This window comes from Carcharodon carcharias, chromosome 35 (genome assembly GCF_017639515.1).
Source record: "Carcharodon carcharias isolate sCarCar2 chromosome 35, sCarCar2.pri, whole genome shotgun sequence".
In the NCBI taxonomy this organism is placed as follows: domain Eukaryota; kingdom Metazoa; phylum Chordata; class Chondrichthyes; order Lamniformes; family Lamnidae; genus Carcharodon; species Carcharodon carcharias.
The window spans coordinates 4,879,625-4,904,561 of record NC_054501.1 but is presented as its reverse complement, the minus strand read 5'-3'; the positions used below and the strand labels follow the sequence as shown (position 1 = coordinate 4,904,561).

The following is a 24,937-nucleotide window of genomic DNA, read 5'->3' as shown; positions in this document are numbered from 1 at the left end:
GTAGAGGGAGCATTACTCTGTATCTAACCGTGTGCTGTACCTGTCCTGGGAGTGTTTGATGGGGACAGTGTAGAGGGAGCTTTACACTGTATCTAACCCCATGCTGTACCTGTCCTGGGAGCGTTTGATGGGTACGGCGTAGAGGGAGCTTTACTCTGTATCTAACCCTGTGCTGTACCTGTCCTGGGAGTGTTTTGGACGAGAGTTTCACTTCTGTTGAGCACCTGCAATACTGGATCTCCCCGCCAGTGGGCAGCAAAGCCCCATTCTTGGGTTACAGCAGGCCCAGCGGGGGATGACAGTCAGTGTGTACACGTGTGGACTGCAACGCATGACATGAGTTTGCCTGCTCTCTCCCCCGCCCACCCCTCCAAGCTCTTTGGCAATTTTCCCAGCACTTGTCACAAATGGTGCTCAAGGGTCAAGCCACGCGTTGGAAAGCTGCACCGAGCGTGGCTGAGGTGCAAACATGAAGTGTTCACTTGAGTCAGACAGAGGCGTGGACAGTGAGCAGTGGGTGCAGTTGTCCCAATGCTCGGCGGAGGAGGCAGTCTGTGTCAGGAGAGGAGAGAGTTGTGGGGGGGGGGTGGCGGGTGGGTGGTCAGAGGAGGTCAGGGAGGAGAGAACACGGTCCGTTCTGACTGTAGCCGATTTGGCGCACAGCAAGATCCCACAACCTGCGAACTGCGAAGTGAGCCCAGATCGTCATTTTTTTTTTTCTCAGATGATCGATGTCGGGCGTGGGGGATAAACATGGACCCCCCCCACCCCACCGAGGGACGTGGGACCGAAGCCCCCGCTTCCCCCTGACCCGGCTCCCCCAGCAGTGGCCACGGGATCGCCTTCGCCGACTCGTCCAGAAAAGACAGCTGCCCCCCCCCCCCCCAACAGTGTGGCACTCCCTGGGCGCGGGCCCTCTGGCCGGGTGACACAGATTACCGGGGCCTAAGGTCTCTGGAGTTTTTTGCGGGGGTGGGGTGGGGGGGGGGGTGGGGTCGGATGTCAAAACCGACGTCCTTTGTCGATTAAATATTTTTATTTAAATAAAAAAAAACCCCGAGCTGTTGGCCCAGCACGGGACGTGGGGAGGGTGCACGTGGGAGGATAGACCCCTGCAGCAGAAATACCAGCCCGCAGCAGAGGGGCCGAATGCCCCGTGTGCCTGGGCTGTGAGATTGGCTGGAACTTGGAGTCATGCCCCAGCCAAACACACACACACACACACACACACACACACACAGATACACACACACACTCGTGGTTCTTGCTTGTTTGGATCAGATTGCGAACACTTCATGAGAGATGAGTCCAGCCCTTGTGACTCACTAAGAAAAGACTCCCTTCCTCGAAATGTTTCTAATTTACGTCGTAACCTTTCCAACCCCTTAACCTTCTTGTTGCTGTGAATATCTCACTCGCCCATACCCCTGTGTATTGCTGCTGTGCCTCCTTCCCCCGCCCTCCCCCACTCCCCTCCCCTCCCTCCTGGTTTTGAGTCTCTTCCCCCGCCCCAGGTTCACCATTAATAATCCATTCCATCATTTTCCCAGCAGCAGGCATTAGTCTAACTGACCTGTAGCTTTCTGCGTCGTTCCCCCACTATCTTGAATGAAAAATCACACATGTGATGCCGCTGATCTGCCAGGGCCTTACGCAGGAGCTAGGGAATTTTTTGGGGAATGTTTGGAAAATTGCATCTGCTTCTGTTCAGGCCCCAGGCTGCCAGTCATCAGATCTGGGGGCTACTCGCCAGCCCTCTTGGCTCCATTAGTTTTCCTGGTACCTTCCCCCACGTGTAAAGAAAGACAGACAGAGAATGCTGGAATATCTCAGGCCTGGCAGCCTCTGCGGAGAGAGAGAAACAGAGTTAACATTTTGAGTCCGTCCAACTCCTCTTCAGAGCTGAAGAGAGGTAGAAATGCGATGGGATTTTATACTGTTGAAGAGCGGGTGGAGCAGAATAGAAGGTCCGGAGGAGGGGTGGGAGCCCGGGACAGATGGACGAAAATGTCATGGACGCGAGACAAACTGAGTGTTAAGGGTAGTGTTAAAGATTGAAGAAGGTGCTAATAGTGGCATCGAGGCTCTGAAGAAGGGGCCAGTAGACTCGAGTAGAGACATACAAACTCAGAACGTTAACTCTGTTTCCCTCACCACAGATGCTGCCAGACCTGCTGAGCTTTTCCAGCTTTTTGAGTTGATTTCTGATTTCAAGCACCTGATTTTCTTTTTCTCTAGTGATTGTCTTAAGTTGCTCTCTCTTTCGCTCGCCCGCGCGTGCTCCCTCTCTCTCCTCTCGCGCGCGCGCTCTCTCTCTCCTCTCGCGCGCTCTCTCTCTCCTCTCGCGCGCTCTGTCTCTCCTCTCGCGCGCGCTCTCTCTCCTCGCCCGCGCGCGCTCTCTCCCCTCGCCCGCGCGCGCGCTCTCTCCCCTCGCCCGCGCGCGCGCTCTCTCCCCTCGCCCGCGCGCGCGCTCTCTCCCCTCGCCCGCGCGCGCGCTCTCTCCCCTCGCCCGCGCGCGCGCTCTCTCCCCTCGCCCGCGCGCGCGCTCTCTCCCCTCGCCCGCGCGCGCGCGCTCTCTCCCCTCGCCCGCGCGCGCTCGCTCTCTCCCCTCGCCCGCGCGCGCTCGCTCTCTCCCCTCGCCCGCGCGCGCTCGCTCTCTCCCCTCGCCCGCGCCCGCTCGCTCTCTCCCCTCGCCCGCGCCCGCTCGCGCTCTCTCCCCGCGCCCGCTCGCGCTCTCTCCCCGCGCCCGCTCGCGCTCTCTCCCCGCGCCCGCTCGCGCTCTCTCCCCGCGCCCGCTCGCGCTCTCTCCCCGCGCCCTCTCGCGCTCTCTCCCCTCGCCCGCGCCCGCTCGCGCTCTCTCCCCTCGCCCGCGCCCGCGCGCGCGCTCTCCCCTCGCCCGCGCGCGCGCGCTCTCCCCTCGCCCGCGCGCGCGCGCTCTCCCCTCGCCCGCGCGCGCGCGCTCTCCCCTCGCCCCGCGCGCGCGCGCGCTCTCCCCTCGCCCGCGCGCGCGCGCTCTCCCCTCGCCCGCGCGCGCGCGCTCTCCCCTCGCCCGCGCCCGCTCGCGCTCTCTCCCCTCGCCCGCGCCCGCGCGCGCTCTCCCCTCGCCCCCCGCGCGCGCGCGCGCTCTCCCCTCGCCCGCGCGCGCGCGCGCTCTCCCCTCGCCCGCGCAAGCGCGCGCTCTCCCCTCGCCCGCGCGCGCGCTCTCCCCTCGCCCGCGCGCGCTCTCCCCTCGCCCGCGCGCGCTCTCCCCTCGCCCGCGCGCGCTCTCCCCCTCGCCGCGCGCGCTCTCCCCTCGCCCGCGCGCGCTCTCCCCTCGCCCGCGCGCGCTCTCCCTCGCCCGCGCGCGCTCTCCCCTCGCCCGCGCGCGCTCTCCCCTCGCCCGCGCGCGCTCTCCCCTCGCCCGCGCGCGCTCTCCCCTCGCCCGCGCGCGCTCTCCCCTCGCCCCGCGCGCGCTCTCCCCTCGCCCGCGCGCGCTCTCCCCTCGCCCGCGCGCGCTCTCCCCTCGCCCGCGCGCGCTCTCCCCTCGCCCGCGCGCGCTCTCCCTCGCCCGCGCGCGCTCTCCCCTCGCCCGCGCGCGCTCTCCCCTCGCCCGCGCGCGCTCTCCCCTCGCCCGCGCGCGCTCTCCCCTCGCCCGCGCGCGCTCTCCCCCTCGCCCGCGCGCGCGCGCGCTCTCCCCTCGCCCGCGCGCTGCGCGCGCTCTCCCCTCGCCCGCGCTGCTGCGCGCGCCCTCCCCTCGCCCGCGCGCGCGCGCGCCCTCCCCTCGCCCGCGCGCGCGCGCGCCCTCCCCTCGCCCGCGCGCGCGCGCGCCCTCCCCTCGCCCGCGCGCGCGCGCGCCCTCCCCTCGCCCGCGCGCGCGCGCGCCCTCCCCTCGCCCGCGCGCGCGCGCGCCCTCCCCTCGCCCGCGCGCTCTCTCCCCTCGCCCGCGCGCTGTCTCCCCTCGCTCGCGCGCGCTCTCTCCCCTCGCTCGCGCGCGCTCTCTCCCCTCGCTCGCGCGCGCTCTCTCCCCTCGCTCGCGCGCGCTCTCTCCCCTCGCTCGCGCGCGCTCTCTCCCCTCGCTCGCGCGCGCTCTCTCCCCTCGCTCGCGCGCGCTCTCTCCCCTCGCTCGCGCGCGCTCTCTCCCCTCGCTCGCGCGCGCTCTCTCCCCTCGCTCGCGCGCGCTCTCTCCCCTCGCTCGCGCGCGCTCTCTCCCCTCTCGCGCGCGCTCGCTCGTTCTCTCGCTCTCTCGTTCTCTCGCTCGCTGGTTCTCGCTCGCTGGTTCTCGCTCGCTGGTTCTCGCTCTCTCGTTCTCGCTCGCTCTCTCGTTCTCGCTCGCGCTCTCGTTCTCGCTCGCGCTCTCGTTCTCGCTCGCGCTCTCGTTCTCGCTCGCGCTCTCGTTCTCGCTCGCGCTCTCGTTCTCGCGCGCTCGCGCTCTCGTTCTCGCGCGCTCGCGCTCTCGTTCTCGCGCGCTCGCGCTCTCGTTCTCGCGCGCTCGTTCTCGCGCGCTCGCGCGCTCGTTCTCGCGCTCTCGTTCTCGCGCGCTCGTTCTCGCGCTCTCGTTCTCGCGCTCTCGTTCTCGCGCTCTCGTTCTCGCGCTCTCGTTCTCGCGCGCTCGTTCTCGCGCGCTCGTTCTCGCGCGCGCGCGCCCTCTCCCTCTCGCGCGGGCGCGCGCCCTCTCCCTCTCGCGCGGGCGCGCGCCCTCTCCCTCTCGCGCGGGCGCGCGCCCTCTCCCTCTCGCGCGGGCGCGCCCGCTCTCCCTCTCGCCCGCGCGCGCGCTCTCTCTCCTCTCGCCCGCGCGCGCGCTCTCTCTCCCTCTCCCTCCGCGCGCGCGCTCTCTCTCCCTCTCCCTCCGCGCGCGCGCTCTCTCTCCCTCTCCCTCCACGCGCGCGCTCTCTCTCCCTCTCCCTCCACGCGCGCGCTCTCTCTCCTCTCGCCCGCGCGCGCGCTCTCTCCCCTCTCGCCCGCGCGCGCGCTCTCTCCCCTCTCGCCCGCGCGCGCGCTCTCTCCCCTCTCGCCCGCGCGCGCGCTCTCTCCCCTCTCGCCCGCGCGCGCGCTCTCTCCCCTCTCGCCCGCGCGCGCGCTCTCTCCCCTCTCGCCCCGCGCGCGCGCTCTCTCCCCTCTCGCCCGCGCGCGCGCTCTCTCCCCTCTCGCCCGCGCGCGCGCTCTCTCCCCTCTCGCCCGCGCGCGCGCTCTCTCCCCTCTCGCCCGCGCGCGCGCTCTCTCCCCTCTCGCCCGCGCGCGCGCTCTCTCCGCTCTCGCGCGCTCGCTCGTTCTCTCGCGCGCTCGCTCGTTCTCTCGCGCGCTCGCTCGTTCTCTCGCGCGCTCGCTCGTTCTCTCGCGCGCTCGCTCGTTCTCTCGCTCGTTCTCTCGCGCGCTCGCTCGTTCTCTCGCGCGCTCGCTCGTTCTCTCGCTCTCTCGTTCTCGCTCTCTCGCTCTCTCGCGCGGGCGCGCGCCCTCTCGTCCTCTCGCGCGGGCGCGCGCCCTCTCGTCCTCTCGCGCGGGCGCGCGCCCTCTCGTCCTCTCGCGCGGGCGCGCGCCCTCTCCCTCTCGCGCGGTCGCGCGCCCTCTCCCTCTCGCGCGGTCGCGCGCCCTCTCCCTCTCGCGCGGGCGCGCGCCCTCTCCCTCTCGCGCGGGCGCGCGCCCTCTCCCTCTCGCGCGGGCGCGCGCCCTCTCTCTCTCGCGCGGGCGCGCGCCCTCTCCCTCTCGCGCGGGCGCGCGCCCTCTCTCTCTCGCGCGGGCGCGCGCCCTCTCCCTCTCGCGCGGGCGCGCGCCCTCTCCCTCTCGCGCGGGCGCGCGCCCTCTCCCTCTCGCGCGGGCGCGCGCCCTCTCCCTCTCGCGCGGTCGCGCCCGCTCTCCCTCTCGCGCGGGCGCGCCCGCTCTCCCGCTCTCGCGTTCTCTCGGGCGCCCGCTCTCGCGTTCTCTCGGGCGCCCGCTCTCGCGTTCTCTCGGGCGCCCGCTCTCGCGTTCTCTCGGGCGCCCGCTCTCGCGTTCTCTCGGGCGCCCGCTCTCGCGTTCTCTCGGGCGCCCGCTCTCGCGTTCTCTCGGGCGCCCGCTCTCGCGTTCTCTCGGGCGCCCGCTCTCGCGTTCTCTCGGGCTCCCGCTCTCCCGCTCTCTCGCTCTCGCGCTCTCGCGCGCGCTCTCTCTCGCGCTCTCGCGCGCGCTCTCTCTCTCGCTCTCGCGTGCGATCTCTCGCTCTCGCGCGCGCTCTCGCTCTCGCGCGCGCTCTCTCTCTCGCTCTCTCTCGCGCGCGCTCTCTCTCTCGCTCTCTCTCGCGCGCGCTCTCTCTCTCGCTCTCTCTCGCGCGCGCTCTCTCTCTCGCTCTCTCTCGCGCGCGCTCTCTCTCTCGCTCTCTCTCGCGCGCGCTCTCTCTCTCGCTCTCTCTCGCGCGCGCTCTCTCTCGCGCGCGCGCTCTCTCTCTCGCTCTCTCTCGCGCGCTCTCTCTCTCGCTCTCTCTCGCGCGCGCTCTCTCTCTCGCTCTCTCTCGCGCGCGCTCTCTCTCTCGCTCTCTCTCGCGCGCGCTCTCTCTCTCGCTCTCTCTCGCGCGCGCTCTCTCTCTCGCTCTCTCTCGCGCGCGCTCTCTCTCTCGCTCTCTCTCGCGCGCGCTCTCTCTCTCGCTCTCTCTCGCGCGCGCTCTCTCTCTCGCTCTCTCTCGCGCGCGCTCTCTCTCTCGCTCTCTCTCGCGCGCGCTCTATCTCTCGCTCTCTCTCGCGCGCGCTCTCTCTCGCTCTCTCTCGCGCGCGCTCTCTCTCGCGCGCGCTCTCTCTCGCTCTCTCTCGCGCGCGCTCTCTCTCGCTCTCTCTCGCGCGCGCTCTCTCTCTCGCTCTCTCTCGCGCGCGCTCTCTCTCGCGCGCGCTCTCTCTCTCGCTCTCTCTCGCGCGCGCTCTCTCTCTCGCTCTCTCTCGCGCGCGCTCTCTCTCTCGCTCTCTCTCGCGCGCGCTCTCTCTCGCTCTCTCTCGCGCGCGCTCTCTCTCTCGCTCTCTCGCGCGCGCTCTCTCTCTCGCTCTCTCTCGCGCGCGCTCTCTCTCTCGCTCTCTCTCGCGCGCGCTTTCTCTCTCGCTCTCTCTCGCGCGCGCTTTCTCTCTCGCTCTCTCTCGCGTGCGCTCTCTCTCGCGCGCGCTCTCTCTCTCGCTCTCTCTCGCTCTCTCTCTCTCGCTCTCTCTCTCTCGCTCTCTCTCTCTCGCTCTCTCTCGCGCGCTCTCTCTCGCGCGCTCTCTCTCTCGCTCTCTCTCTCTCGCTCTCTCTCTCTCGCTCTCTCTCTCTCGCTCTCTCTCTCGCTCTCTCTCTCTCTCGCTCTCTCTCTCTCGCTGTCTCGCTCTCTCTCTCTTTGTCTCGCTCTCTCTCTCTGTCTCGCTCTCTCTCTCTCTGTCTCGCTCTCTCTCTCTCTCTGTCTCGCTCTCTCTCTCGCTGTCTCGCTCTCTCTCTCGCTGTCTCGCTCTCTCTCTCGCTGTCTCGCTCTCTCTCTCGCTGTCTCGCTCTCTCTCTCGCTGTCTCGCTCTCTCTCTCGCTGTCTCGCTCTCTCTCTCGCTGTCTCGCTCTCTCTCTCGCTGTCTCGCTCTCTCTCTCGCTCTCTCTCTCGCGCTCTCTCTCGCTCTCTCTCTCGCGCTCTCGCTCTCTCTTTCGCGCTCTCTCTCGCGCTCTCTCTCGCGCTCTCTCTCGCGCTCTCTCTCGCGCTCTCTCTCGCGCTCTCTCTCGCGCTCTCTCTCGCGCTCTCTCTCGCGCTCTCTCTCGCGCTCTCTCTCGCGCTCTCTCTCGCGCTCTCGCGCGCGCGTTCTCTCGCGCTCTCTCGCGCTCTCGCGCGCGCGCTCTCTCGCGCTCTCGCGCGCGCGCTCTCTCGCGCTCTCGCGCGCGCGCTCTCTCGCGCTCTCGCGCGCGCGCTCTCTCGCGCTCTCGCGCGCGCGCTCTCTCGCGCTCTCGCGCGCGCGCTCTCTCGCGCTCTCTCTCTCGTGCGCACGCCCCCTCTGTCTGTCTCTCTCTCTCTCGCTCGCGCGTTCCATCTGTCTCTGGCGCGCGTGCCCCCTTTCTATCTCGCTCTCTCTCACTCGCGCTCACCCTCTCTTGGGCGCGTGCCCCACCCCACCCCACCACTTCCTGGACCTGTTGCCTGGTTCCGTGACTGAAAAGAGTGGCATGAGGTTAGGGAAGCTTATGCAGTTGAAACCACCCCCCCCCCCACCAACGCCACCACCACCAGCCCCCAACCTCTGTCCCATCCCCCGCACCCCCTTCCTACCACTCCCTTTCCACTCGTGTGCAAGGACCGAACAGCCTGTGGGGGTGGTGATGATGCCTTCTGCAGTCGCATATCTCTGCCCCCATCGTGGCCGGCGAAAACGACCGCTTGCATTCCAGCCACCATGACCGGGGGCTTACGGGGTGGGACGGAGGTCAAGTTGTGGGGTGGGATGGTGGGGGGTGGGGATGTGGAGAGGTGGGGAGGGCGAGGGAGAGAGAGAAGGGAAAAGCAACGTATCCTGTTTTCTGAATTGCTCCCCCTCCTCCAATAGTGTGCTGCGCCGTTTGGTGACGCTGCTATCCCAGCAGGCCACGCTCTTGGCCACCAACGAGGCCTTCCGGAAGCAGGCGGAAAGTGCCACAGATGCCGCGAAGAAATACATGGAGGAGAACGAGGTTCTGCAGAAGGTTAGCACTCCGATTACTGACCTCCTGTCGATTAGGCCCCCACCCCCCGAGTTACACTCTGGTATTTAATCGCAGGGGCGGTGGAGGGGTGGTGGGATGCCATTCGGCCCCCCCTCGAGCCTCCTCTCTGCTCTCCCCCCCCCCCCCCCCACCTTCACCCTCTGCTCTTCGCGTGTGCTCCCTCTGCACCCCACCCACCCCCTGCCCCCTGCTCTGTATTTGTCGGAGTTGATCGTTTGAATGTTGTTGAATCTGCTTCCACGTTTGACTTGAGGGTTTTCTGTTTCCTTTCCCCCCAAACCCCCCCACCCCCCCCAACAAAATCCCGCCCCTGCCCCCGTCCCGAACCCCTCCAGAGCCTGAAGGAGGCTGGAATCGAGCTAAAGGAAAAGGGAGAGCAGGTGGACGTGGAGAAAGAGAACCAGAAACTGAAAACGGACGTGCAGGAGCTGAAGACTGAAGTGGAGGAAGCGAAGAAATGTGAGTGGGCTCTCCCCTGAGGGGTGGGAGGGGTGCAGGCTGGGTGCTGGGGGATGGGGGATGGGGGAGGGTGCGGGCTGGGTGCTGGGGGATGGGGGATGGGGGAGGGTGCGGGCTGGGTGCTGGGGGATGGGGGATGGGGGGGGAGGGTGCAGGCTGAGTGCTGGGGGATGGGGGAGGGTGCGGGCTGGGTGCTGGGGGATGGGGGAGGGTGCAGGCTGGGGGATGGGGGATGGGGGATGGGGGGTGAGGGTGCGGGCTGGGTGCTGGGGGATGGGGGAGGGTGCAGGCTGGGGGATGGGGGATGGGGGATGGGGGGGGAGGGTGCGGGCTGAGTGCTGGGGGATGGGGGAGGGTGCGGGCTGGGTGCTGGGGGATGGGGGATGGGGGGGGAGGGTGCGGGCTGAGTGCTGGGGGATGGGGGAGGGTGCAGGCTGGGTGCTGGGGGATGGGGGAGGGTGCGGGCTGGGTGCTGGGGGAGGGGGGAGGGCGCGGGCTGGGTGCTGGGGGAGGGGGGAGGGCGCGGGCTGGGTGCTGGGGGAGGGGGGAGGGTGCGGGCTGGGTGCTGGGGGATGGGGGAGGGTGCGGGCTGGGTGCTGGGGGATGGGGGAGGGTGCGGGCTGGGTGCTGGAGGAGGTGGGGGAGGGTGCGGGCTGGGTGCTGGGGGATGGGGGAGGGTGCGGGCTGGGTGCTGGGGGATGGGGGAGGGTGCGGGCTGGGTGCTGGGGGATGGGGGAGGGTGCGGGCTGGGTGTTGGGGGATGGGGGAGGGTGCGGGCTGGGTGCTGGGGGATGGGGGAGGGTGCGGGCTGGGTGCTGGGGGATGGGGGAGGGTGCGGGCTGGGTGCTGGGGGATGGGGGGGGAGGGTGCGGGCTGGGTGCTGGGGGATGGGGGAGGGTGCGGGCTGGGTGCTGGGGGATGGGGGAGGGTGCGGGCTGGGGGATGGGGGATGGGGGGGGAGGGTGCGGGCTGGGTGCTGGGGGATGGGGGAGGGTGCGGGCTGGGGGATGGGGGAGGGTGCGGGCTGGGTGATGGGGGAGGGTGCGGGCTGGGTGCTGGGGTATGGGGGAAGGGGGAGGGTGCGGGCTGGGTGCTGGGGGATGGGGGAGGGTGCGGGCTGGGTGCTGGGGGATGGGGGAGGGTGCGGGCTGGGTGCTGGGGGATGGGGGGGGAGGGTGCGGGCTGGGTGCTGGGGGATGGGGGAGGGTGCGGGCTGGGTGCTGGGGGATGGGGGAGGGTGCGGGCTGGGTGCTGGGGGATGGGGGAGGGTGCGGGCTGGGTGCTGGGGGATGGGGGATGGGGGAGGGTGCGGGCTGGGTGCTGGGGGATGGGGGAGGGTGCGGGCTGGGTGCTGGGGGATGGGGGAGGGTGCGGGCTGGGTGCTGGGGGATGGGGGAGGGTGCGGGCTGGGGGATGGGGGAGGGTGCGGGCTGGGTGCTGGAGGAGGTGGGGGAGGGTGCGGGCTGGGTGCTGGGGGATGGGGGAGGGTGCGGGCTGGGTGCTGGGGGATGGGGGAGGGTGCGGGCTGGGTGCTGGGGGATGGGGGAGGGTGCGGGCTGGGTGCTGGGCGATGGGGGATGGGGGAGGGTGCGGGCTGGGTGCTGGGGGAGGGGGGAGGGTGCGGGCTGGGGGATGGGGGATGGGGGAGGGTGCGGGCTGGGTGCTGGGGGAGTGGGGGGAGGGTGCGGGCTGGGTGCTGGGGGATGGGGGAGGGTGCGGGCTGGGTGCTGGGGGATGGGGGAGGGTGCAGGCTGGGTGCTGGGTGCTGGGGGATGGGGGAGGGTGCGGGCTGGGTGCTGGGGGATGGGGGAGGGTGCGGGCTGAGTGCTGGAGGAGGGGGGAGGGTGCGGGCTGGGTGCTGGAGGACGGGGGAGGGTGCGGGCTGGGTGCTGGGGGATGGGGGAGGGTGCGGGCTGGGTGCTGGGGGATGGGGGAGGGTGCGGGCTGGGGGATGGGGGAGGGTGCGGGCTGGGTGCTGGGGGATGGGGGAGGGTGCGGGCTGGGTGCTGGGGGATGGGGGAGGGTGCAGGCTGGGTGCTGGGGGAGGGGGGAGGGCGCGGGCTGGGTGCTGGGGGAGGGGGGAGGGTGCGGGCTGGGTGCTGGGGGAGGGGGGGGAGGGTGCGGGCTGTGTGCTGGAGGACGGGGGAGGGTGCGGGCTGGGTGCTGGGGGAGGGGGGAGGGTGCGGGCTGGGTGCTGGGGGATGGGGGAGGGTGCGGGCTGGGTGCTGGGGGATGGGGGAGGGTGCGGGCTGGGTGCTGGGGGATGGAGGAGGGTGCGGGCTGGGTGCTGGGGGAGGGGGGGGAGGGTGCGGGCTGAGTGCTGGGGGATGGGGGAGGGTGCGGGCTGGGTGCTGGGGGAGGGGGGGGAGGGTGCGGGCTGGGTGTTGGAGGAGGGGGGAGGGTGCGGGCTGGGTGCTGGGGGATGGGGGAGGGTGCGGGCTGGGTGCTGGGGGATGGAGGAGGGTGCGGGCTGGGTGCTGGGGGAGGGGGGGGGAGGGTGCGGGCTGGGTGCTGGGGGATGGGGGAGGGTGCGGGCTGGGTGCTGGGGGATGGGGGAGGGTGCGGGCTGGGTGCTGGGGATGGGGGAGGGTGCGGGCTGGGGGATGGGGGAGGGTGCGGGCTGGGTGCTGGGGGATGGGGGAGGGTGCGGGCTGGGTGCTGGGGGATGGGGGAGGGTGCAGGCTGGGTGCTGGGGGATGGGGGAGGGTGCGGGCTGGGTGCTGGGGAGGGGGGAGGGTGCGGGCTGGGTGCTGGGGGAGGGGGGAGGGCGCGGGCTGGGTGCTGGGGGAGGGGGGAGGGTGCGGGCTGGGTGCTGGGGGATGGGGGAGGGTGCGGGCTGGGTGCTGGAGGAGGTGGGGGAGGGTGCGGGCTGGGTGCTGGAGGAGGTGGGGGAGGGTGCGGGCTGGGTGCTGGGGGATGGGGGAGGGTGCGGGCTGGGTGCTGGGGGATGGGGGAGGGTGCGGGCTGGGTGCTGGAGGAGGGGGGAGGGTGCGGGCTGGGTGCTGGGGGATGGGGGAGGGTGCGGGCTGGGTGCTGGGGGAGGGGGGAGGGTGCGGGCTGGGTGCTGGGGGATGGGGGAGGGTGCGGGCTGGGTGCTGGGGGATGGGGGAGGGTGCGGGCTGGGTGCTGGGGGAGGGGGGAGGGTGCGGGCTGGGTGCTGGGGGATGGGGGAGGGTGCGGGCTGGGGGATGGGGGAGGGCGCGGGCTGGGTGCTGGGGGATGGGGGAGGGTGCGGGCTGGGTGCTGGGGGATGGGGGAGGGTGCGGGCTGGGGGATGGGGGAGGGTGCGGGCTGGGTGCTGGGGGATGGGGGAGGGTGCGGGCTGGGTGCTGGGGGATGGGGGAGGGTGCGGGCTGGGTGCTGGGGGATGGGGGATGGGGGAGGGTGCGGGCTGGGTGTTGGGGGATGGGGGAGGGTGCGGGCTGGGTGCTGGGGGATGGGGGAGGGTGCGGGCTGGGTGCTGGGGGATGGGGGAGGGTGCGGGCTGGGTGCTGGGGGATGGGGGAGGGTGCGGGCTGGGTGCTGGGGGAGTGGGGGGAGGGTGCGGGCTGGGTGCTGGGGGATGGGGGAGGGTGCGGGCTGGGTGTTGGGGGAGGGGGGAGGGTGCGGGCTGGGTGCTGGGGGATGGGGGAGGGTGCGGGCTGGGTGTTGGGGGATGGGGGAGGGTGCGGGCTGGGTGTTGGGGGATGGGGGAGGGTGCGGGCTGGGTGCTGGGGGATGGGGGAGGGTGCGGGCTGGGTGCTGGGGGATGGGGGAGGGTGCGGGCTGGGTGCTGGGGGATGGGGGAGGGTGCGGGCTGGGTGCTGGGGGATGGGGGAGGGTGCGGGCTGGGTGCTGGGGATGGGGGAGGGTGCGGGCTGGGTGCTGGGGGATGGGGGAGGGTGCGGGCTGGGTGCTGGGGGATGGGAGAGGGTGCGGGCTGGGTGCTGGGGGATGGGGGAGGGCGCGGGCTGGGTGCTGGGGGAGGGGGGAGGGTGCGGGCTGGGTGCTGGGGGATGGGGGAGGGTGCGGGCTGGGTGCTGGAGGAGGTGGGGGAGGGTGCGGGCTGGGTGCTGGAGGAGGTGGGGGAGGGTGCGGGCTGGGTGCTGGGTGATGGAGGAGGGTGCGGGCTGGGTGCTGGGGGATGGGGGAGGGTGCGGGCTGGGTGATGGGGGATGGGGGAGGGTGCGGGCTGGGTGCTGGAGGAGGGGGGAGGGTGCGGGCTGGGTGCTGGGGGATGGGGGAGGGTGCGGGCTGGGTGCTGGGGGATGGGGGAGGGTGCGGGCTGGGTGCTGGGGGAGGGGGGAGGGTGCGGGCTGGGTGCTGGGGGATGGGGGAGGGTGCGGGCTGGGGGATGGGGGAGGGCGCGGGCTGGGTGCTGGGGGATGGGGGAGGGTGCGGGCTGGGTGCTGGGGGATGGGGGAGGGTGCGGGCTGGGGATGGGGGAGGGTGCGGGCTGGGTGCTGGGGGATGGGGGAGGGTGCGGGCTGGGTGCTGGGGGATGGGGGAGGGTGCGGGCTGGGTGCTGGGGGATGGGGGATGGGGGAGGGTGCGGGCTGGGTGTTGGGGGATGGGGAGGGTGCGGGCTGGGTGCTGGGGGATGGGGGAGGGTGCGGGCTGGGTGCTGGGGGATGGGGGAGGGTGCGGGCTGGGTGCTGGGGGATGGGGGAGGGTGCGGGCTGGGTGCTGGGGGAGTGGGGGGAGGGTGCGGGCTGGGTGCTGGGGGATGGGGGAGGGTGCGGGCTGGGTGTTGGGGGAGGGGGGAGGGTGCGGGCTGGGTGCTGGGGGATGGGGGAGGGTGCGGGCTGGGTGTTGGGGGATGGGGGAGGGTGCGGGCTGGGTGTTGGGGGATGGGGGAGGGTGCGGGCTGGGTGCTGGGGGATGGGGGAGGGTGCGGGCTGGGTGCTGGGGGATGGGGGAGGGTGCGGGCTGGGTGCTGGGGGATGGGGGAGGGTGCGGGCTGGGTGCTGGGGGATGGGGGAGGGTGCGGGCTGGGTGCTGGGGGATGGGGGAGGGTGCGGGCTGGGTGCTGGGGGATGGGGGAGGGTGCGGGCTGGGTGCTGGGGGATGGGGGAGGGTGCGGGCTGGGTGCTGGGGGATGGGGGAGGGTGCGGGCTGGGTGCTGGAGGAGGTGGGGGAGGGTGCGGGCTGGGTGCTGGGGGAGGGGGGGGAGAGTGCGGGCTGGGTGCTGGGGGATGGGGGAGGGTGCGGGCTGGGTGCTGGGGGATGGGGGATGGGGGAGGGTGCGGGCTGGGTGCTGGGGGATGGGGGAGGGTGCGGGCTGGGTGCTGGGGGATGGGGGATGGGGGAGGGTGCGGGCTGGGTGCTGGGGGAGGGGGGATGGGGGAGGGTGCGGGCTGGGTGCTGGGGGAGGGGGGAGGGTGCGGGCTGGGTGCTGGGGGATGGGGGAGGGTGCGGGCTGGGTGCTGGGGGAGGGGGGAGGGTGCGGGCTGGGTGCTGGGGGATGGGGGAGGGTGCGGGCTGGGTGCTGGGGGATGGGGAGGGTGCGGGCTGGGTGCTGGGGGATGGGGGATGGGGGAGGGTGCGGGCTGGGGGATGGGGGATGGGGGATGGGGGAGGGTGCGGGCTGGGTGCTGGGGGAGGGGGGAGGGTGCGGGCTGGGTGCTGGGGGATGGGGGAGGGTGCGGGCTGGGTGCTGGGGGATGGGGGAGGGTGCGGGCTGGGTGCTGGAGGAGGGGGGAGGGTGCGGGCTGGGTGCTGGAGGAGCGGGGAGGGTGCGGGCTGGGTGCTGGGGGAGGGGCGGGAAGTGGGAGGGGCGGGCTGGGTGCTGGGGGAGGGGCGGGAAGTGGGAGGGGCGGGCTGGGTGCTGGGGGAGGGGGAGGGGCGGGAGGTGGGAGGGGCGGGCTGGGTGCTGGGGGAGGGGGAGGGGCGGGAGGTGGGAGGGGCGGGCTGGGTGCTGGAGAGTGGGGGGGGTGGGGGAGGGGTGGTGCGCGACGGTTGCTGGAGAGTGGTGGAGGGGTGCGGGCCAGGCACTGAGGGAGGGGGAGGGGCGGGCGCTGTGGGCGGGGTGGGCTGGGCTGGGTGCTGGCAGAGGGGAGTTGGGCTGGGTGCTGGGGGAGGGGGAGGGGCGGGAAGTGGGAGGGGCGGGCTGGATGCTGGGGGTGAGGGAGGGGGAGGGGCGGGCGCTATGGGAGGGGCGGGCTGGGCACTGAGGGGGGTTAGCGGGCTGGGTGCTTGGGACAGCCACCATTCCCCTGCTCCGCTTCCTCTACCCTCTCCCTGGAAAACCCGCTTCCCCCTCCTCAGCCTCCCTTACAGCTGACAAGTCACCTGGACCCGATGACATGCACTTTTAGTGTCTTAAGAGAAGTGGCTGCGGAGAGAGCAGGTGCATTGGTTGCCGGCTTGCAAACCTCCCTTAGGTTTTGGAAGGGCCCCAGGAATTCGATAAGGTGCCACATAAAAGTTTGCTGCAGACGATAAGAGCTGATGGTGTCGGGGCTTATCTTTTAGCGCAGACAGAGGGTTGGCGAACAGGAAACAGAGTAGGGATAAGTGGGTCACGTTCGGTTTGGCCAACTGCGCCTAGCGGAGTGCCGCAGGGATCGGGACTGGGGCCTCGACTATTCACAATCTGCATGAATGACTTGGGGCAAAGGGACAGACTTGCATTGTAGCCAAATTTGCCAATGACACAAAGATAGGTCGGAAAGTAAGTTGTGAGCAGGACACAGAGCCTGTAAAAGGAATTGGGCGATGTGTGTGTGTGTGTGTGTGTGTGTGTGTGTGTGTGTGTGTGTGTGTGTGTGTGTGTGTGTGTGTGTGTGTGTGTGTGTGTGTGTGTGTGTGTGTGTGTGTGTGTGTGTGTGTGTAAGTTAAATAAATAAATAAAAATACCTGGAAAAACTCAGCAGGTCTGGCAGCATCTGCGGAGAGGAGCACAGTTGACGTTTCGAGCCCGTATGACTCTTCAACAGAACTAAGGAAAAATAGAAAAGGGGTGAAATATAAGGTGGTTTAAGAGGTGGGGGGGGGCGGGGGTGGGACAAGTAGAGCTGGATGGAGGGCCAGTGATGGGTGGAGATAACCAGAAGACGTCACAGAGAAAAGGACAAAGAGGTGTTGAAGGTGGTGATATTATCGAAAGGAGTGTGCTCATGAAGGGTAGAGAGCAGGACGAGCAAGGTACAGAGAGACGGGGTGGGGGTGGGGTGGTTGTGCTTTTATCTTAAATAAATAAAGGCAGTGTAATGTGGAAAATGTGAGCTTGTGCCCTTTGGCGTGAAGAATGGAGAAGCAGGCTGTTTCTTAAATGAAGAGAGGCTGCAGGACGCTGCGGTGCAGAGGGATCTGGGTGTCCTGGTACATGAATGGCAAACGTTTGTGTGCAGATGCAGCGAGTGATTAGGAAGGTTCATGGAAAGTTGTCCTTTATTGCGAGGCGGGGGGGAATGGAGAATAACAGTGGGGAAGTCTTGCTACAACCGGACAGGGTGTTGGTCAGGCCGCTCCTGGGGCTCTGCGGACAGTTCTGGTCTCCTTACTTAAGGAGGGACAGACTCGCATTGGAAGCCGTTCCGAGAAGGTTCACTCGGCTGATTCCTGGGACGAAGGGGGTTTGTCTGATGGGGAAAGGTTGAGCAGGTTGGGGCCTCTACCCATTGGAGTTTAGAAGAATGAGAGGTGATCTTATTGAAACATGTCAGATTCTGAGGGGAGGGGGTTTGACAGGGTGGATGCTGAGGGGATGTTTCCCCCCCTCAAGGGGGGGAATCTAGAATGAGGGAAGGGGGCACAGTTTCAGAATAAGGGCTCTCCCATTGAAGACGGAGATGAGGAGGAATTTCTTGTCTCAGAGGGTGGTCAGTCTGTGGAATTCTCACCCCCCCTCCCCCTGAGAGCAGTGGGGGCCGGGTCACTGAATATATTCAAGGCCGAGTGAGACAGATTTCTGATCGATGAAGGTTATGGAGGTGGGGGACAGGAATGTGGAGTTGAGGCCACAATCCGATCAGACGCGATCGTATTGAATGGGGGAGCAGGTTAGAGGGCCCGAATGGCCTGTGCTATTTCTTGTGACCTCTCCTCCCCCTGCACCCTGCTACTTCCTTTTCTCTCTCTGGATCAGTGTGTAGGTTACCTGGGATGTGCTCTGCTCCTCACTTACTGACTGTTTTTATCTGCTGCCTGATTCTCCATTTTTCCCACTCTTCCTCTCAGCCCTTCAGAAGTCAGAGCACGAGGTGCTGGCCATAAAGAAACAGGCGGAGGGCCTGACCAAGGAGTATGACCGACTGCTGGAAGAACATGCCAGGCTGCAGGTTTGTGTGACGCCCTCCCCCCCAGCTATGTAACAGTGCAACCCCCATATCGGAGGGTCAGTGCTGAGGGAGCTCCGCACTGTCGGAGAGTCAGCGCTGAGGGGGCGCCGCACTGTGGGAGGGTCAGCGCTGAGGGGGCGCCGCACTGTCGGAGGTTCAGTGCTGAGGGAGCGCCGCACTGTGGGAGGGTCAGTGCTGAGGGAGCGCCGCACTGTGGGAGGGTCGGTGCTGAGGGAGCGCCGCACTGTGGGAGGGTCAGTGCTGAGGGAGCGTCGCACTGTCGGAGGGTCAGTGCTGAGGGAGCGCCGCACTGTCGGAGGGTCAGTGCTGAGGGAGCGCCGCGCTGTCGGAGGGTCAGTGCTGCGGGAGCGCCGCGCTGTCGGAGGGTCAGTGCTGCGGGAGCGCCGCGCTGTCGGAGGGTCAGTGCTGCGGGAGCGCCGCACTGTCGGAGGGTCAGTGCTGAGGGAGCGCCGCACTGTCGGAGGGTCAATGCTGAGGGGTTGCCAACGCCTCTAAAATGGTGGCAGGAATCGGAACTTCGGTTCTGTGGATGGATTGGAGAAGTTGGGACTTTTCTCCTTGGAGAAGAGAGTGTCGAGAGGAGATTTGATGGAGGGTGTTCAAAATCACGAGGTGGGGTCTGGGACAGAGCGGACGGGGAGAAACGGTTCCCATTGGCGGGAGGATCGAGAACCAGAGGGAGGCGGATTTAAGACGATCGGTAAAAGCGGCGGAGACGCGAGGAGAAACTTTTTCACGCAGCGAGTGGTTAGGATCTCGAACGTGCTGCCTGAGAGTGTGGGGGGGGTGGGAGGCAGGGTCAATCGAGGCTTTCCAAAGGGGGGGGGGGAATTGGATCATTATCTGAAGAGAAAGAGAAGGAGTGGGGGACTGGGTGAGTTGCTGTTGTTGGGAGCCAGCACAGACAGGAGTGGCCAGATGGCCTCATTTTGTGCCGTAATGCATTCCTGACGGGCGGGTGAATCAGGAACCAGGGATCCTGAGGGAGACATCTTCATCCTTCCAGGAAGGCCTGAATCAGCAGGATCCCACCCTGCCCCACCACAAGGCCACACCCTTTTCCCATACAAATACATCTGGTCAAATGGTCATGAACCCAGGACGTGCACATTGTGCACATTGTGTCTATGGGCTGGCGAGGGGACCCGAGGGTCCGGACAGACACCAATGGAGAGTGCGCTGAGGCTTGACTGCAGCCTGGGGGTGGCAGTGAGGGGGGAGAGAGGGGGTGCGAGAGTTGTGAGTAGGGGTGGGGGTGGGGTGGTGTGGGTTGATTGATTGCAAGGCTGTAGGTATACTTGAGCTTTGCTGGACGGCAGCGGATGTAGCGTCTGTGTGTCTGTCTGTGTGTCTGTCTGTGTGTCTGTCTGTGTGTCTGTCTGTGTGTCTGTGTGTCTGTCTGTGTGTCTGTCTGTGTGTCTGTCTGTGTGTGTGTCTGTCTGTGTCTGTGTGTCTGTCTGTGTGTCTGTCTGTGTCTGTGTGTCTGTCTGTGTGTGTGTGTCTGTCTGTGTGTGTGTGTCTGTCTGTGTGTGTGTGTCTGTCTGTGTGTGTGTGTCTGTCTGTGTGTGTGTCTGTGTGTGTGTGTCTCTGTGTGTGTGTGTCTCTGTGTGTGTGTGTCTCTGTGTGTGTGTGTCTCTGTGTGTGTGTGTGTGTCTCTGTGTGTGTATGGCACCTGCAAAAGTTCAAAGTCCTCGTTCACTCAAGTTGAAGCACGTTTACAATGGTCGTGATATTCTGGCTGTCTGCGTGGGTGGGGGGTGGCTGTGTACCTCGGGGTGCGTGAAGTTTAACTGTTGTTCTCTTCTTCCCCCCTGCCACCCCCGCCCCACTCCCATCGCAGTCTGAAGTGGACAGGCCGAAGTTGAAGAAGGAGGAATAGACCACCCGGCCGACACGGTGGATTTTGGCGGGAAGGCCGGTGCGGTGGGGTGGTGATTGTTGAGCCTTGGGGACGTGGGCGGGTGTGTGTGTCTGTGTCGCACCTTTACGTTCCGTCCCAACCATAGCTTTAACCAGGAATCAAGTTCGATTGGACCGACCAGTTTTGTGTTGTGTATGTGTGTTGTTTTTTTCGTTGAATTACTTTCCTTTGCTCCTCTGTTCAGTCACAGGAGAGACGAGGCCTGACTTTGAGTTGAGTCGGTGGGACCTCCTGAACCGCTTGGGGTGCTGTCTCTGCCCTTCCCTTCCTCCAGCTCCCTTCCGCCTGTAACAGACCCCCTTCCACCCCACCCTGCCCCACACACAACCTTCAGCGACACTGACGCTCTTCTGCTCGGTGGAGGTTCACCGCCAGCCTCCTCTCGAGCGGGGTCAGTGGTAGGTGAGGGCGCAGTGGGTGACCCCCCCCCCCCTTTCTGGGGTCATTACACTGCCTATCACCCCCTCCCCAATCAACGCACAGCCCCAGTTCGATTCCCCCCCCCTGCCCCCCACCATTCCCAACATCTAGTATTATTTTAGTCCCTCGGAGATCGGGGCCATGCGCCTGTTTGACCAGCGAGTTGCCTCCCCGCGCCCGGTCGTTGCAGCCTCCGCTCTTCGGACTGGGGTTAATGGCGGGGCCGCTTGTCGCCTGGGGCAGACTGCTGAGTGGGGTGTTTCGCAGATTGCAGGGGGGGAGGGAGGTGGTGCGTAACCTGCCGTCCAGCAGCCACTGTTACTGATTTGTGACGGTGGGGGGGGGGGGGAAAGGTGCAGACGTTGTCCTGTAACTGCTGGTTTATCAGTAAGCAGTCTAATCTCTCCCGGTTTGCTCTCTCTCCATCTTGTGTGCTTTCCCTCTGTCTCGCTCTCGTTTGCCCTCTCTCTCCCCGTCTGCCCCCCTCTCGCTTGCCCTCTCTCTCCCCCCCGCCCCCTTCCCCCTGCCCACCTCTTGCCCTCTCTCTTCCCCTCTGCCTCTCGCTCGCCCTCTCTCTTCCCCTCTGCCTCTCGCTCGCCCTCTCTCTTCCCCTCTGCCTCTCGCTCGCCCTCTCTCTTCCCCTCTGCCTCTCGCTCACCCTCTCTCTTCTCCTCTGCCTCTCGCTCACCCTCTCTCTTCTCCTCTGCCTCTCGCTCACCCTCTCTCTTCTCTGCCTCTCGCTCGCCCTCTCCCTTCCCCTCTGCCTCTCGCTCGCCCTCTCTCTTCCCCCTGCCTCTCGCTCGCCCTCTCTCTTCCCCTCTGCCTCTCGCTCGCCCTATCTCTTCCCCCCTGCCTCTCGCTCGCCCTCTCTCTTCCCCTCTGCCTCTCGCTCGCCCTCTCTCTTCCCCTCTGCCTCTCGCTCGCCCTCTCTCTTCCCCTCTGCCTCTCGCTCGCCCTCTCTCTTCCCCTCTGCCTCTCGCTCGCCCTCTCTCTTCCCCTCTGCCTCTCGCTCGCCCTCTCTCTTCCCCTCTGCCTCTCGCTCGCCCTCTCTCTTCCCCTCTGCCTCTCGCTCGCCCTCTCTCTTCCCCTCTGCCTCTCGCTCGCCCTCTCTCTTCCCCTCTGCCCCCCCTCTCGCTCGACCTCTCTGTCCCCCTCTGCCCCCCTCTCGCTCAACCTCTCTCTTCCCCTCTGCCTCTCGCTCTCCCTCTTTCTCCCCCTCTGCCCGCCTCTCGCTCGCCCTCTCCCCCCCACCTCTCTCCACCACCCCCCACCCCCCCCCCAGCCTGCCCCCTCTCTCCGCCGCCTCTGTCTGGCTGTCATGCCAAACCGCTGCATTGCGTCCCCCAGCTAACCCCTCCCAGGGATGCCTCGGTGAGTGAGAGGTGGGCAGAGGGCTAACTCGCCCGTTCGGTGGGGCTCGGGGTGGAGCAGGTGGGTGTCCTCGCGTGTTCTCGTTTGTACAGTTGTGCTAAAAAACAGGCGTCGCAGCCAATTTAGCGACTGACCTGTGGTTTAGATTAAAGTGGTTCTCGATTAATTCCCTCTCTCTCAGTGGAGACCGAGAGCGCTTGGAGCTTTATTTACAATTTGTAATTAAAAGTCAAAAAAAGTGCAATTGGAAAAAAAAAATCAGTTTGAATTGCAGAATGTTTTTTTTTTTAAGGAAAGTAATAGATCCTGACCCTCGCAGCCACTGCTGCTGATTCCTCCCTAGTTTTCATGTGGGGGTTTCCGTGAATCTGCTCAAAGCCAGTGGCCGTTTTCACCGCCCCAGGACATCCCAAAACGCCTCACAGCCAACAAAGGGCTTTCTCTGCTTTGGACCCGTGCTCACTGCTGTAGGTGGGGGGGGGGGGGGGGTGGGGAGCCACGGCAATCTGGCGGTGTACGCACAGCAAGATCCCACAGACAGCCCACCTGCCAATGACTCGGGTCACCGGTCGTTTGTGGTGTTGATGGTGTCGGGGTGGGGGGTGGTGGTTGGGGAATATGGGCCCACCCGGCCTTTCTGCCGATATGGTGGCCCCAGACCTTTCGTCCGTAGCCCCTTCGTGCCGCTTAACCGAAAGCCGCCCGCCGCTTGCCATTTCGTATCGTTGCCGATGCGGCCAAGGGGCTCCACAGAAGTTTGACTCTGGACACCCCCCGCCCACAAAAAGGCCACACACGGAGATATTATCAAGGGACAGGCAGCCTAAAAAGCTCGGTCCAAGGGGTTGGTTTTTAAGGAGGGTCTTAAAGGAGGAGAGGGAGGGAGGAAGGGGTGGAGAGGTTTAGGGAGGGAATTCCAGAGCTCAGGGCTCCCCCCCCCCCCCCAGGCAGCTGAAGGCACGGCCACCAATGGTGGAGCGATGGGAATCGGGGGATGCTCGAGAGGCCAGAATTGGAGGAGCGCAAAGACCTCGGAGGGTTGTAGGAGGTTACAGAGATAGGGAGGGGTGTAGGGGTTGTAGGAGGTTACAGAGATAGGGAGGGGTGTAGGGGTTGTAGGAGGTTACAGAGATAGGGAGGGTTGTAGGGGTTGTAGGAGGTTACAGAGATAGGGAGGGGTGTAGGGGCTGGAGGAGGTTACAGAGATAGGGAGGGGTGTAGGGGCTGGAGGAGGTTACAGAGATAGGGAGGGTTGTAGGGGTTGTAGGAGGTTACAGAGATAGGGAGGTTTGTAGGGGCTGGAGGAAGTTACAGAGATAGGAAGGGTTGTAGGGGGCTGGAGGAGGTTACAGATAGGGAGGGTGGTGGGGGCTGGAGGAAGTTGCAGAGAATTGGAAATCAGGAGGTGCGCATGAGGTTATAATTGGAGGAGTGCCAAGATTGCGATGAGATTAGATAGAGACAAAGGGATTTGAAAATTTGGCACATTTTCAGACCTGTCCTTGTGATGCAGTGGTATGTTGACGGACTTTGCTGCGAGATTACGATAATAACTTCTTGGAAAGCCTATCGAGGCTCGACCCTTGTTGCGATTTACGATATGATGGGTGCCCTCAATTGGATTATGGGTTGACTCATCCAAGTGGTTTACGATGCTGTAAAGATTAAAGTGGGGGTTGGTGTGAGTGGGGGTGGGGGGCCACACATAGAATGCTTACAACGATGAACTCTCTCCGTCAGGGCAACATGTCTCCAACTCCAACATCTCCTGACCTTGGCCACAATCCAGTCTGTTCCACCTTTCGGTCGATGCCCACGTTGCAGGAGTGCTGAGATTGCGCCTGTCGATGTGCCTTGGTTTCTGCCTCAGCCCTTAATCGACTTCGAGTGAAAAAGCAGCAAAGTTCTGCTTAGGCCCCAGCTGGAGTCATGAGCCCTGTTGTGACCACCACACCTTTTTATAAGAAGGATGTGAGGGTGCGGAGGGAGATTTGCCAGAACGGTTCCAAGGATTTTTTATTTATTTGTTCATAGGATGTGGGCGTTGCTGGCTTAGGCCCCTTCCCTAATTGCCCCCTTGAGAAGGTGGTGCTGAGCCGCCTCCTTGAGCCACTGCAGTCCCATGTGGTGTAGGTTAGGTACACCCACCGCGCTGTTTGGGAGTCCCCAGGATTGTGACCCAGCCACAGTGAAGGAACGGCCAATATATTTCCAAGTCGGGATGGTGAGGGGCTCGGAGGGGAACTTGCAGGCGGTGGTGTTCCTCATGTGTCTGCTGCCCTTGTCCTTCTATGTGGTAGAGGTGGTGGGTTTGGGTGGCGTTGTCGAAGGAGCCTTGGCGAGTTGCTGCAGTGCATCTTGTAGATGGTACACACACTGCTGCCCCTGTGCGTCAGCAGTGGAGGGAGTGAATGTTTGTGGATGGGGTGCCCATCAAGCGGGGCTGCTTTGTCCTGGATGGTGTTGAGCTGTTGGAGCTGCACTCATCCAGGCAAGTGGAGAGTATTCCACCACACTCCTGACTTGTGCCTTGTAGGTGGTGGACAGGATTTGGGGGAGTCAGGAGGTGAGTTACACGCTGCAGGATTCCCACCCTTTGACCTGCTCTTACGTAGAAAATAGGAGCAGGAGGAGGCCATTCAGCCCTTTGAGTCTGCTCTGCCATTCAATATGATCATGGCTGATCGTCCAACTCAATAGCGTCCTCCTGCTTTCTCCCCACATCCTTTGATCCCTTTCACCCCAAGAGCTATAATCTAACTCCTTGAAAACGTACATATGTTTTAGCCTCAACTACTTCCTGTGGTAGCGAATTCCACAGGCTCACCACTCTCTGGGTGAAGAAATTTCTCCCCATACTATTGTAGCCACAGTAATTATATGTCTGGCCCAGTTCAGTTTCTGGTCAATGGTAACCCCACCCCCCCAGGATGTTGATTGTGGGGGATTCAGTGATGGTAATGCCATTTAACATAAGGGACAATGGTTAGATTCTCTCTTGTTGGAAGTGGTCTTTCCCTGGCACTTGTGTGGCACGAATGTTACTTGCCACTTGTCAACCCAAGCCTGGATATTGTCCAGGTCTTGCTGCATTTGGACATGGGCTGCTTCAGTATCTGAGGAGTTGCAAATGGTGCTGAACATTGTGCAACCATCAGCGAACATCCCCACTTCTGACCTTATGATGGGAGCAAGGTCATTCATGAAGCAGCTGAAGATGGTTGGTTTAGGGTGTTACCCTCAGGAGCTCCTGCAGTGATATCCTGGAGCTGAGATGATTGACCTCCAACAACCACAACCATTTACTTTGTGCTTGGTATGACTCCAACCAGTGGAGAGTTTTCCCACTGATTCCCATTGACTCCAGTATTGCTAGGACTCCTCAATGGCCACACTCGGTCAAATGCTGCCTTGATGTCAAGGGCAGTCACTCTCACCACCTCCATGTTTGAACCAAGGCGGTAATGAAGTCAGGAGCTGAGTGACCCTGGCGGAACCCAAACTGGGCATCAGTGAGCAGGTTATTGCTAAGCAATTGCCGCTGGATAGCACTGTTGATGACCCCTTCCATCGCTTTACCGATGATGGAGAGTAGACTGATGGGGCGGTATTTGGCCGGGTTGGATTTGTTCTTTTTGTGTACAGAACATACCTGGGCAATTTTCCACATTGCCGGGTAGATGCCAGTGTTGTAGCTGTACTGGAACAGCTTGGCTAGGGGCACGGCAAGTTCTGGAGCACAAGCCTCCAGTACTATTGCCGGAATATTGTCAGGGCCCACAGCCTTTGCAATATCCATTACCTTCAGCCGTTTCTTGACATCGCGTGGAGTGAATCGAATCAGCTG

General features: G+C 65.6%; 1 protein-coding gene across 1 annotated transcript in view; it reads left to right on the top strand.

Annotated features, from left to right (window-relative positions):
- The window catches only part of bcap31 (B cell receptor associated protein 31), a 43,248-nt gene extending 22,996 nt beyond the window's left edge, over window positions 1-20,252 (top strand). Inside the window, exons 5-8 of the mRNA XM_041179532.1 lie at window positions 8,481-8,616; window positions 8,973-9,096; window positions 17,257-17,357; window positions 19,219-20,252. Coding sequence (XP_041035466.1) covers window positions 8,481-8,616; window positions 8,973-9,096; window positions 17,257-17,357; window positions 19,219-19,257 — 400 coding nt within the window. The 3' untranslated portion in view covers window positions 19,258-20,252. The remainder of the gene's footprint in view (window positions 1-8,480; window positions 8,617-8,972; window positions 9,097-17,256; window positions 17,358-19,218) is intronic.
- Window positions 20,253-24,937: the final 4,685 nt, after the last annotated feature.